Source organism: Platichthys flesus, chromosome 11, assembly GCF_949316205.1.
Source record: "Platichthys flesus chromosome 11, fPlaFle2.1, whole genome shotgun sequence".
NCBI classification, from domain to species: domain Eukaryota; kingdom Metazoa; phylum Chordata; class Actinopteri; order Pleuronectiformes; family Pleuronectidae; genus Platichthys; species Platichthys flesus.
Window position 1 is genome coordinate 26,518,042 of NC_084955.1, and position 14,372 is coordinate 26,532,413.

The 14,372-nt window shown below is 46.1% G+C and overlaps 1 protein-coding gene across 1 annotated transcript; it reads left to right on the forward strand.

Moving 5' to 3' along the window:
• Nucleotides 1-600: 600 nt before the first annotated feature.
• LOC133964807 (immunoglobulin superfamily DCC subclass member 3-like) lies at nt 601-13,003 on the forward strand. The gene is made up of 14 exons (XM_062399048.1): nt 601-631; nt 2,930-3,235; nt 3,342-3,486; nt 3,766-3,896; nt 5,166-5,303; nt 5,410-5,568; nt 8,515-8,680; nt 8,756-9,006; nt 9,098-9,262; nt 9,372-9,557; nt 9,899-10,006; nt 10,093-10,216; nt 10,289-10,388; nt 12,923-13,003. Exons 1-14 carry the CDS (start codon nt 601-603, stop codon nt 13,001-13,003), a joined length of 2,091 nt encoding a protein of 696 aa, XP_062255032.1.
• Nucleotides 13,004-14,372: the final 1,369 nt, after the last annotated feature.

Consider the following 14,372-nt stretch of genomic DNA (forward strand, 5'->3'; position numbering starts at 1 on the left):
TCTCCTCCATCTCTCCTCTCCTCTTATCTCCTCCATCACTCCTCTCCTCTCCATCTCTCCTTCATCTCTCCTCTCCTCTCATCTCCTCCATCTCTCCTCCCGTCTAATCTCCTCCATAGCCTATATCTCGCCCTTATCTCCTCGATCTCTCCTCCATCTCTCCTCTCCTCTTATCTCCTCCATATCCTCCTTCTCTCCTCATCTCCTCCATCCCTCCTCTCCTCTTATCTCCTCCATATCGTCCTTCTCTCATCCTCTCCTCCATCTGCTTGATCTCTCCTCATCTCCTCCATCCCTCCTCCACCTCCTCCATCTCTCCTCTCATCCAGGTCGACATTATGAGTGAGCCCGCCCCCGATCCTTGTGAACCATCTGGCTCCACCCCTCCTGGAGACCACGCCCGCTAGTAAGTCACTGAGGGTCAGTTTGATCAGAGTGAGGAGAACGAGAAGAGGACGAGGAAGAGATAGAGGAGAGGAAGAGGACGAGGAGAGGAAGAGGACGAGGAGAGGAGAACAGAAGATTTGTGATGAACCTCTGGATGTTTCTGATGATTTGGATTTAACTCACAGAATCATGAAGATGCAGCGGAGCCAAACGATGATGATGATGATGATGATTTGCTGCTCAGGTTCGATATGTTATTATTATAATTAGTGTGTGTGTGTGTGTGTGTGTGTGTGTGTGTCTCCAATACCATCATTGTGATGACATTTTGTCTAAACCTCCTCACAACTTCAGTGGGCTGTTGTGTGTTAAGACTCTTGTGTTTAGGTGAGTTATTTAGTTGTGATGGTTAGGGTGCATGGATACATGATGTCAATTAGTGTCCTCACAACTTTAAAGATACAAGTGTGTGTGTGTGTGTGTCCTCAGGTCTTATGACAAGAAGTTGTTAATCCTGGCTCTAAGAGTTTGAGGGTTCTTGAAAAGGTTGCAGAGGTTCCAGGCTGTGTTGCGTTCCTGTGGTTCTTGAAGTTTCTGCCTCTGGAGGAGCTGAGAGTCAGAACCATTATTGTGTATGTGGGGGGGGGGGGGGGGGGTCATGAAATTTACGGGCAGGCTCATGAAATTCACGGTCACGAGTCTGAGCGTGCAACAATAGACCACAGAAAGAGAGGGAGGGCTGCTGAACTGGGGCTCCCATGACCTCTGACGACCTTTAAGGGTCGACAAAGATTTTAGGGATTTGGAGGTCGGGTGATGAGGGAGGGGGGTGGACAGTCTGCTCTAGTAATTTACCCCCCCCCCCCCCCCTCCAGTTTTATAATGAGGACCCAGATGGTGGCGTCTGATGAAACCTGCGTTATTATCATCAGCTGATCAGACCCCTCAAACAGAGTTGTGTCCTCACGTCCTGGTGTTTCAGCCACAGCCTGTTAGAAACCATCACTCTCACCTTTACTCTTTAACTTTACATGACTCCACTTCCAGGTTTTGGGTCAAGAGGAACTTATTATTATTATATATCTGAGAAGTCATCATTCTCAGTCATGGTGTCTCCAAGTGCTAAAAAACAGGTCAATCATTTGATTCTTTTCCAACTGTTGCAACAAACTCAACAAAGTCCAGTCGACCACTTTTTTTAGCACTTGGATATTATTATTATTAATTTGATTAATTTCTAGAGTAAATAGCTGCAGTAAATAATCAAGGTATTTGAGTCCAACCAGCAGCATCTGGATCAGTTTGTGTTTGCAGAGAAATAAAAACAGAAACATTTTAGAATTTTGTTCTAGATGGTGAAAGTCGTCTGGATTTTGATTTTAATAAGGTTACCAGCAGATGTTAGGGACATAACTTCAGCTGTGCACCTTGGTGTCAACAAGTGTTCTGGCCTTGAAGTCAATGATACAGGTCCAACATAAGGGGACGTTGAGGCTAGAGGTGAATAATCACAAAGGCTTTTATTTGACATCATCATTTAACTGAAGCAAGTTTAGTTTCATCCAGTTCTTCAACTTTTCACACATAAATAAATCAGTCTGCAGCTTCACTGTCAGACCAGGACCCAGGTATGAGTCCAGGGGAGATTCCGACCAGCTTCACTTCAGCTCAGTTTCTCAGTCACAGTCAACCCGCCGGGCTCATTGTGGCTGGAGGTCGGCAGTGGAGTTCTGGCTCTGTTGGTAGCACTCAGACCAGTTTGGCTCAGTGTCGGTTTGAGTCCGGTGCTGGTAGCTGTGAGGATTCTGGTCCAGCAGACGACCCTGAGACATTCAGGCTCAGGGTCCAGTTGAACTTCAACTTGGATCAAAATAAAAAGTGAATGAATTAAAGTGAAGCAGCTGCAGGATGGGGGGGGGGGGGGGGGGTTGGTGTATTTCGAGGTCCTGGTGCGTTTTGGGATGAGGGGGCTGTTGTGTCTGGTTCAGACTTTTGTCATTGTTGTCATTCATACTATAGAAAGTAGAGGGGGGGGGGGGATGGGGTAGGTCTAGGGGAGGTTTTTGGGGGGTCAGTGGGGGGGCTGACATCATGGGTTGTCCTTCTCCCACAGACCAGCTGGGGTGAGAACAAGATGGAGGAAGGTGGTGGGGGGGGGGGGGGGGGGGTGTACAATGTCGCCTGAGGGAGGAGGAGGTTCGTGTGTGGGGGGGGGGACTCGACCCTTTCACCGTAGTCTCCGAGGACGTCGTGACTTAAATGTTTTTGTTTTGATATAAAATCTGTGGCTTCTGGTTTTCTTCATCACCACATCACATTTCCCATGAGCCTCTCTTTCTGACCAGCTTGTTCGATACTGTGACACATCCTCCTCATCATCATTTTCATCTTCATCATTTCACTCAGTGAGTATTTTCTGTTATTAACTAATAATAATAACAACATGCATCAGCAGAACTCAAACGTCTGCTTCATTATAAATATTGTTTAATATTTATATTTATAATATTAATATTGAGGTAAAAGCCTGTCTCCTCCTCAGGTGTGGGCGGAGCATCAGAGCTGGCCTTCCTAAAAGAACCCAATGACATCATTGCGGTGCGGGACCGCCCCCTGATGCTGGACTGTCGGGTGGAGGGGGAGGGGCCCATCTCCATCACCTGGAGAAGGAATGGTGTCGCCTTGGCAGCCGGCATCAAGGCGACGGTGCTCGTCAACGGAACGCTGCTCATCAGGAACGTCTCCAAGAGACGAGACGGGGACGAGACGGACGCAGGACAGTACGACTGCGCCGCCCAGAACCGCCACGGCATGTTGATCAGCCGCAAGGCCCGAGTCCAACTCGCATGTGAGTCCCTGCAAACATGTCACACACACATACCCACACACACCTTATGTATTCATCTGGTCTCCCCCGTCCCCCCCGTCTCCCCCGTCCCCCCCGTCTCCCCTAGTCCTCCCTAAGTTCCTGTCTCACCCAGAGTCCGTTGCTGTGGATGAAGGGGGCGTGTCCAGACTCACCTGTCAGGTACATGGAATCCCAGAGGCCAACATCACCTGGCAGAGAGATCGACGCCCACTGAGTACAGAGGACCCCCGGTACATACACTGACACGTCACAGACATCGTTCTCTTCTAGCAATGCTCAAAATATTTCATGAAATTCAAATAGAATATCGAATTGAATATCCAAAAATATATATATATAACCCTAACCAAATGTACACCTAAAATAAAAGTAGTGCATATCATTTTACCATTATATATATAGATCATACAAATGATTCATCAGATTCTCTAATCAAACAGACGTGTTGTTGATGTTTACATCATTTAAAACATGTATTAATACATCTGTTCATGTATATTTACAAACAGGTACACTCTGCTTCCTAACGGCGTCCTGCAGATCACCAGCGTTCAGCGAAAAGACAGCGGCTTGTTTCGCTGTGTCGCCTCGAATATCGCCAACACCCGATACAGCCACGAGGCACAGCTGTCTGTTACTGGTAAGACCGAACTGAGGGCAAAGAGACCGACAGACCGAACTGAGGGCAAAGAGACCGACAGACCGAACTGAGGGCAAAGAGACCGACAGACCGAACTGAGGGCAAAGAGACCGACAGACCGAACTGAGGGCAAAGAGACCGACAGACCGAACTGAGGGCAAAGAGACCGACAGACCGAACTGAGGGCAAAGAGACCGACAGACCGAACTGAGGGAAAAGAGACCGACAGACCGAACTGAGGGCAAAGAGACCGACAGACCTAACTGAGGGCAAAGAGACCGACAGACCGAACTGAGGGCAAAGAGACCTACAGACCGAACTGAGGGCAAAGAGACCGACAGACCGAACTGAGGGAAAAGAGACCGACAGACCGAACTGAGGGAAAAGAGACCGACAGACCGAACTGAGGGCAAAGAGACCGACAGACCGAACTGAGGGCAAAGAGACCGACAGACCGAACTGAGGGCAAAGAGACCGACAGACCGAACTGAGGGAAAAGAGACCGACAGACCGAACTGAGGGCAAAGAGACCGACAGACCGAACTGAGGGCAAAGAGACCTACAGACCGAACTGAGGGCAAAGAGACCGACAGACCGAACTGAGGGAAAAGAGACCGACAGACCGAACTGAGGGCAAAGAGACCGACAGACCGAACTGAGGGCAAAGAGACCTACAGACCGAACTGAGGGCAAAGAGACCGACAGACCGAACTGAGGGAAAAGAGACCGACAGACCGAACTGAGGGAAAAGAGACCGACAGACCGAACTGAGGGCAAAGAGACCGACAGACCGAACTGAGGGCAAAGAGACCGACAGACCGAACTGAGGGCAAAGAGACCGACAGACCGAACTGAGGGCAAAGAGACCGACAGACCGAACTGGGGGCAAAGAGACCGACAGACCGAACTGAGGGCAAAGAGACCGACAGACCGAACTGAGGGCAAAGAGACCGACAGACCAAACTGAGGGCAAAGAGACCTACAGACCGAACCGACAGACCGAACTGAGGGCAAAGAGACCGACAGACCGAACTGAGGGCAAAGAGACCGACAGACCGAACTGAGGGCAAAGAGACCGACAGACCAAACTGAGGGCAAAGAGACCTACAGACCAAACTGAGGGCAAAGAGACCGACAGACCAAACTGAGGGCAAAGAGACCGACAGACCAAACTGAGGGCAAAGAGACCGACAGACCAAACTGAGGGCAAAGAGTCAGGTTTAATGTGGTGTCTGTGCTAATGAAGGTTTCTGGTCTCTCTGGGCCCAGTTGCAGGATCCAGAATCTACCAGGAGCCTGTCATCCTGTCTGGACCTCAGAACCTCACCATCAACATCCACCAGACGGCCATCTTGGAGTGTATCGCCACAGGGAACCCCCGCCCCATTGTGTCCTGGAGTCGCCTCGGTAACAACTCCACCATAAAACTCAACACCTGAACTCGTTTTTTTAACTTGCTCTGATCATCTGTCTGTGTGTGTGTCTGTGTGTGTGCGTGTGTGTGTGTGTGTAGATGGGCGCTCCATGGGTGTGGAGGGGATCCAGGTTCTGGGAACAGGAAACTTGATGATCTCGGATGCGACTGTGCAGCATTCAGGAGTTTACGTTTGTTCAGCGAACCGACCAGGAAGTCGCTCGAGAAGGACGGCGCTCGGACGACTCGTCGTTCAAGGTGACTCACACACATGTCTTTCATATAGCACGTTCAAAACAATACACACATACACACACATACACACAGAGATCCAGACAAACACTGAGGAATACGAAAACAGTATAAAATAAACTCTGTTGAGCTCATTTATAGAACCTGTTGTCTCCAGTCGAAGGCAGAAGAGAAAAGGTGGTTGTTGAGCTGTGAATGAAAGTCTGATGATAATACATGTGTAGAAATCATAGATAACATATATAATACATCTTTATGTATCATAGATGATATCTATAATACATAATCATTATATAACATTATACGTTACAGCAGCATGTCAAGGGCAATTCCACAAAGAGCAAAGAAAAAGGCAAAATACAAAAGACGACAAAAGAGACAAGCGTACAAATAGCATTGCAATGAATAAAATAAATAAATAGGACTATGAGAGGTGCAGTAACAAATGTATGTGAATATAATATGTGACTAAAACAATATCAATTCACAGTAATTGCAGCAACTAATCCAAAAGTTCTGTGTGGATAGAAACTATAGGTGAGAGTTACACACAATCATTTCAATAAAGTATCAATCTATCTATTTGTACATGCTTCAATATCCTAGACAATTTATATAATACAATATATATATTATTATATATAAATATATATAAATATATATATTGAATATACATATAATATTCGCTCCAGCTGCAGATCACAGGGGGTTGGGTCAGAGGTCACACAGGCTCATTGTGTGTCTGAGTCTCAGACTGAGCCTCATTAGAATAAGGATTAGCATGTGAAGAGCCACACTTCACAATGAGCACTTCATCCAGACTAACAACACAACACAACCAGATCCACAACACCACCAGAACACAACCAGAACCACAACCACAACACCACCAGAACACAACCAGATCCACAACACCACCAGAACACTACCAGAGTCAGAACCACAACACAACACAACCAAATTCACAACATAACCAGATCTACAACACAACCAGAACCACAACACAACCAGAGCACTACCAGAGTCAGAACCACAACACAACACAACCAGAACCAGAACCACAACCACAACACCACCAGAACCACAACACAACACAACCAGATCCACAACACAAACTGAACCAGAACCACAAGACAACCAGAACACAACCAGATCCACATCCCAACACAACCACTTGAACAGAAACAAACGAGTGGTTCTTACTTTTTATTGAGTTGTTCCTCAAAGTTTAGAGAAGAAACGTTTCAGCTAAAAAAGATGAGTCCTCGGTTTTAATGACATGAGCTGTTGAACTTGGTGTGTGTGTGTCTGTGTGTTTTGCTGTTGAACTTGATTTGTGTGTGTTTGCTGTTGAACTTGGTGTGTGTGTTTCTGTGTGTTTGTCGCCTTCTTCACAAATCAACTTTATTTCTCTCTCAATGACCCCCCCCCCCCCCCCATTGATAAATGGCTTCTATTCACCCCCCTCACCCCTCCCCCGTTCCTCACCTGACCTCTGACCCCCTGAGAAGAGCAGGGGGCGGAGCCTGAGGAGGTGAATCGAGGGCACAGAGACTCTTTGTTTCCGTGGGGACAGCACCTGTCTGTCTAATGCAGAATGTGTTCAGGGGTCAAAGGTCACAGACAAGTTCAAGTTCACAAAAACTCATTTATTGACATCGTCACATCTTGACTTAATAAACCAAGTCAACGTAGAAAACAGCTCTCTCTCTCTCTCTCTCTCTCTCTCTCTCTCTCTCTCTCTCTCTCTGTGACTCTGTGTCTCTGTGTCTCTCTCTCTCTCTGTGTCTCTGTGTCTCTCTCTCTCTCTCTCTCTCTCTCTGTGTCTCTGTGTCTCTCTCTCTAGTCTGTATCTCTCTCTCTCTGTCTCTCTCTCTCTCTCTCTCTCTCTCTCTCTCTCTCTGTGTGTCTTTTAGTGTCTCTCTCTCTCTCTCTCTCTGTGTCTGTCTGTGTCTCTCTGCGTCTCTGTCTCTTTCTCTCTCTCTCTCTCTCTCTCTCTCTCTCTCTCTCTCTCTCTCTCTCTCTCTGTGTCTCTCTGTGTCTGTCTCTGTCTGTGTCTCTGTTGGTCTCTCTCTCTCTCTCTCTCTCTCTCTCTCTCTCTCTCTCTCTCTGTCTCTCTCTCTCCCTCTCTCCCTCTCTGTGTCTGTCTCTGTCTCTGTCTGTGTCTCTGTGTCTCTCTCTCTAGTCTGTATCTCTCTCTCTCTGTCTCTCTCTAGTCTGTATCTCGGTCTCTCTGTCTCTCTCTCTCTCTCTGTCTCTCTCTCTCTCTGTGTCTGTCTGTCTCTGTCTGTGTCTCTGTGTCTCTGTGTCTCTCTCTCTCTCTCTCTCTCTCTCTCTCTGTCTTCTCTAGTCTGTATCTCGGTCTCTCTGTCTCTCTCTCTGTCTTCTCTAGTCTGTATCTTGGTCTCTCTGTCTCTCTCTCTGTATCTGTCTCTGTCTCTCTCTAGACAACTAGATAACATCAGTTCAGTAATTTATTCAAACATTTATATAAACCACTTTTGAACATTTCACAGACACACAACTTTACCATGTAAATCAATCAATCAAATTGTATTTGAATTTGTATAACCCATATTACTACTTAAAAAACCTGTTAACAGGTACAAATACATAGAAACCTCAGAGACACATGTGAGGACCCGTCTCCCAGGACGGACACAAGTCAACAGATGTCAAGTGAAGGAGACATCATCAGATTAAAGTTGTTAGCAGCATTGATGAGGGTAGACATCTTGAAGGATAACTTCAACACTATATGTCAATCAGTCCTGATGCATCATAGTCTGTGGTCAGCAGCCAGCAAGATCATGATACTATATGAAATAATATATACTATTCATAGGGTTAGGGTTAATTTATATGAATACATGTGTGTATATATTCACAAAATCTCTGTTCTATATGATTATCTAAAGTAAGTAATTACATCATTTTTATTAATTTTTCCAGCTCCTCCAGAGTTTCTGCAATGGCCTCAGTCTGTCTCCAGACCAGCAGGGGGCAGCGCTGTCTTTAGCTGTACAGCGTCTGGCGTCCCTGAACCACACCTCATTTGGCTGAAGAACGGCAAACTGCTGTCACCCAGCGGCAACGTCAAACTGACCAATGGAAACACGTGAGAACCTGAAAGACTTCATGACTGATGAGGTCAGCAAGGACGAGTAGTTAACGTCTCTATCTCCCCCGGCAGGACACTTGCCATCACTGACATCACGTCCGTGGACGAGGCCATCTATCAGTGCATCAGTGAAAACAGCGCCGGGACAAACCAGGCCAGCGCTCGTCTCGCCATCAGCCAGGGGCCCGATGTCCCTGAGGCCCCCACAGGGCTCCGGGCGACGGCCCTGAGCTCGAGCAGCCTGCAGCTGACCTGGGATCAGCCGGTGGAACACGTCAGTCACGTGATCATCGGATACGTTCTGCACATGCGACGACTCGGAGGTCAGATTGTTTCCTGTGTTTACAAGAATCCTTCTCTGTGATTGGATGAGCAAAGGTTGTATTTACCTGAATGTCTCCGGTGTGTCCTCAGAGCCGGAGAGTGCAGAGCTGCAGGAGGCCGTCAGTCAAAGCTCCTTCACTCACCACTTCAACAACCTGGAGGAGGCCACGACCTACGACCTGTACCTGAAGGCCTACTCTGCTCAGGGCGGGAGTCAGAGGTCCAACAGCATCACAGCCACCACGCTGGGAGGAGGTCCGTCCCCGTGTCCTGACTCTGTCCCCATGTCCGTCTTCCTGTTTCTGAGTCCCTGTGTCTCTTTATCTCTTTATCTCTTTGTCTCTTTGTCTTTTTTGTCCCACAGTTCCCACTTCTCCCAGTTTCTTCACGAAGGTTCTGAACCAGACAGCGATGCAGGTGTACTGGGACCAGCCGGTGCCTGGCAAGCTGGAGGGCTTCAGACTGGAGTACCGCAGGGTTTCTAGCCCCAACGTCCAGGGACAGGAAACCTTCCCCGCCCACATCAACACACACACGGTGTCCCACCTGGGTCAGTGCGAGCGCAAAGGTCTCTCCTGCTGAAGTGTGAGGCCCCTGAGGTCACCCTGACCCCTGACCTCAGCCTGACCCCTGAGGTTAGCGTGGCCCCTGACCTCAGCGTGGCCCCTGAGGTTGATAAACCAAATTGAATTATTAACCAAACAACAGCAACCAGAGGTGGAGATGACAGAGGGATGCTCTGCGGAGCTGCTGGTCCGAGCAGGACCATGAATCTGCAGCTCTAGTGGAATGTGGTTCCTCTGCAGCACAAGGACCGAGGATGTTAGCTGTTAGCCGTTAGCTAGCTAACCCCGAACCCATCCAATTGTTTATTTTCTTGACTTCCTGTAGAACCTGCAGCAGTGTATGATATCCAGCTGGTGGCGTTTAATGGCAATGGCGACAGTCCAGTGAACCGGCGCCTCGTGTCTCTGGACGAGGGTGGAAACACAGCAGCAGGTAGACCTTGACCTATGAACTCTGACCTTTGAACTCTGACCCTTGACCCCTGTCCTCTATTGAACTAGTGTGTGTGTGTGTCTCAGCTGGTCCGACCTGTAACTGTGATCAGTCCAATGGATCTGTCTCCACTCTGCTGGTCGGGGTCCACAGTGGCCTCGCCTGCGTCCTCTGCTGCGTCATCTTCATCCTGCTGGGATACAGACGCAGGTAACACCTTCATCCTCTTCATCACCTTGATCTTCGTCATCTTTGTCAAATTCATCATTTTTCTATTTTCAGTTTGTTCTGTAGGAAGGCAGCGAGCTGGGATGCTCCGCCCACCCTGAATGATGTCAGAGATCCTAAAGGTCACATACCTGAAAACATCGAGCTCAGCCAGGTAACACAAGCTGACACACATACACACAAACACACACACACACATACACACAAACACACACACACACACATACACACACACACACACACACACACACACACACACACACACATACACACATACACACAAACACACACACACACATACACACAAACACACACACACACACACAAACACACACACACACACACACACACGCACACACATACACACACACACACACACGCACACGCACACACATACACACACACACACACACACACACAGACACACACATCGGGGGGGGTCCTCCATCAAAGTGGCTGAACTATTACGGGCAGCAACTGGTAACCAGTGAAGGGAGCAGAGTAATGTGTATGAATGAATAATTTAACTATTAATTATTAACGACTGGTTTACTAACGACTTGTTTACTAACGACTTGTTTACTAATGACTTGTTTATTAACGACTGGTTTACTAACGACTTGTTTACTAACGACTTATTTACTAACGACTGGTTTATTAACGACTTGTTTATAAACGTCTGGTTTACTAACGACTTGTTTATAAACGTCTGGTTTATTAACGACTGGTTTACTAACGACTGGTTTACTAACGACTGGTTTACTAACGACTTGTTTATAAACGTCTGGTTTATAAACGACTTGTTTATAAACGTCTGGTTTACTAACGACTGGTTTACTAACGACTTGTTTATAAACATCTGGTTTATTAACGACTGGTTTACTAACGTCTGGTTTACTAACGACTTGTTTACTAACGACTTGTTTATAAACATCTGGTTTATTAACGACTGGTTTACTAACGACTGGTTTATTAACGACTTGTTTACTAACGACTGGTTTACTAACGACTGGTTTACTAACGACTGGTTTACTAACGACTGGTTTAATAACGACTGGTTTATTAACAACTGGTTTACTAACGACTGGTTTACTAACGACTTGTTTATAAACGTCTGGTTTATTAACGACTGGTTTACTAACGACTGGTTTAATAACGACTGGTTTACTAACGACTGGTTTACTAAAGACTGGTTTATAAACGTCTGGTTTATTAACGACTGGTTTACTAACGACTGGTTTATTAACGACTGGTTTACTAACGACTGGTTTACTAACGACTTGTTTATAAACGTCTGGTTTATTAACAACTGGTTTACTAACGACTGGTTTAATAACGACTGGTTTACTAACGACTGGTTTACTAAAGACTGGTTTATAAACGTCTGGTTTACTAACGACTGGTTTATTAACGACTTGTTTATTAAGGACTGGTTTATTAACGACTGGTTTACTAACGACTGGTTTACTAACGACTTGTTTATAAACGTCTGGTTTACTAACGACTGGTTTATTAACGACTTGTTTATAAACGTCTGGTTTACTAACGACTGGTTTATTAACGACTTGTTTATAAACGTCTGGTTTATTAACGACTGGTTTACTAACGACTGGTTTATAAACGTCTGGTTTATTAACGACTGGTTTACTAACGACTGGTTTACTAACGACTGGTTTATAAACGTCTGGTTTACTAACGACTGGTTTATTAACGACTTGTTTATTAACGACTGGTTTATTAACGACTTGTTTATTAACGACTGGTTTATTAACGACTTGTTTATAAACGACTGGTTTACTAACGACTGGTTTACTAACGACTGGTTTACTAACGACTTGTTTATAAACGTCTGGTTTACTAACGACTGGTTTATAAACGTCTGGTTTATTAATGACTGGTTTACTAACGACTTGTTTATAAACGACTGGTTTACTAACGACTGGTTTACTAACGACTGGTTTACTAACGACTTGTTTATAAACGTCTGGTTTACTAACGACTGGTTTATAAACGTCTGGTTTACTAACGACTGGTTTACTAACGACTGGTTTACTAACGACTTGTTTACTAACGACTGGTTTACTAACGACTGGTTTACTAACGACTGGTTTACGACTGGTTTAATAACGACTGGTTTATTAACAACTGGTTTACTAACGACTGGTTTACTAACGACTTGTTTATAAACGTCTGGTTTATTAACGACTGGTTTACTAACGACTTGTTTATAAACGTCTGGTTTACTAACGACTGGTTTACTAACGACTGGTTTACTAACGACTTGTTTATAAACGACTGGTTTACTAACGACTGGTTTATAAACGTCTGGTTTATTAACGACTGGTTTACTAACGACTTGTTTATAAACGTCTGGTTTACTAACGACTGGTTTACTAACGACTGGTTTACTAACGACTTGTTTATAAACGACTGGTTTACTAACGACTGGTTTATAAACGTCTGGTTTACTAACGACTGGTTTACTAACGACTGGTTTAATAACGACACCAGGATGAGTTCAGCTACTTTGATGGTTCACCCCCTCTGACCTCATAAATGACATCATTCACATTTCCTCCAATCAGATAATCACTTTAATCTTTTCATGTGTTTTCATTTGTTTTCATCATGGTCGTCATGGTTACGGCTTTCATCCTGTTAATTGTGACCCGTCTACTCCTCCCACAGAGATGTGACTCCGCCCCTTTTCCAGTGATGGTCATGGTTGAACCAACATCCCCCTTTCAGCCAATCCCAGGCACTGGATAACCCCCCCCACCCCAGCCTGGGGGCGGCTCCTCTGCTTCTGACAGCCTTACAACCCCCGACCCATTATAATGACACAGAGACTGATGAAGATGAAGAAAAAGATTATGATGAAGATGAAGATGAAGATGAAGATGAAGAAGATGTCACGGGGATGAAAACTCAGATGTTCAGATGAAGAACTTCATCTTCACACTGAAACCAAATCTTTTCTGACAGAGGTCATGTGACTGATTCCCGGGTGACATCACTTGATGATGTTTGCTGTTGAAACCAAAACCTTTTTTCTTAGGTTCATTTAATTGAGTCACCGTCGGTGCCGAGTGTCCTGAGACCGTGAGGCCTTCAGCCGGTCTGACCAGAGACGGGTCGCCAGCAGGGGGCGCCGCCGCGGGGCGTCCTCCTTCTGAGGCCCATAGCCAAAGTGATGTATTATGACTCTGGTCAGCAGGCGTCTGAGGAGGACGTCCTCTGTCCTTTGCTTTAGCTCGTTAGTTTTTCTCACCTCAGGTCAGAACGCAGAGGAGCCGTAGGTCGGCTGCCCCCCCCTCCTCCACCAAACTACCTCCAAAGAGAGTGACCTCAGACTGGAGACGCCCGAGTCTCCTGCTGCTGCTCACTCCCTGAAACCAAAAGGCCACTTTGTCATTGAACCTATCGTGACCCCGACGTGACCTCGACGTGACCCTGACTCCCTTAGACTCTGAATGTTGCTTGTCTTGCCTCGCCCATCGCTCCTCAGCCCTATGACTTTGTTTTTGTTTGCCACTTCCTGTTGGACTGAAGCCACTTCCTGTCCCCTGCCTGCAGGTGTGTGCAGCCTCGTCAGCAGTTTTAAACCTGACCTTTGACCTCTTTACAAACTCTTCTATCGACGAACACGTCGCAGCTTCTGAAGAGTTTCAGTCAAGTTAAAAGAAATTAATTTCAATATTAGGCGAGCTGATTGATTCCCAAAGAAAAAAGGTTTTTACTGTTCAAACTGTTGTTTCAGAGTCGAAGAACAAACTGAACCAAAATATATTTCAGTGAATTTTCAGTATTTTTTATATTGTGCTTCATGTGTCAGGATCCGTTTACAAACGGTCAAAACCAAAAGAGTGAAAGAAACGCCTCGACCGAACGATCTATAATTATTGATTATGAGAACCAGAGTCTGTGAGTTGTGGTTCTGGTCGAATGTCTCGACAGCGTCTGTTTCTGTTGCTGACAGTGACCCGGGACGTCTGGACCCTGGGACCCGATGAGGCTGAGACTTTCAGATCTGTAGAAACATGTTGACATCTCAGGGTCAAAGGTCGAGGGTCACTGTCAGAGTCAAACAACAGAAAATGTTTTATAAAAGTATTTCTTTTTCCAGAACTTTATTATT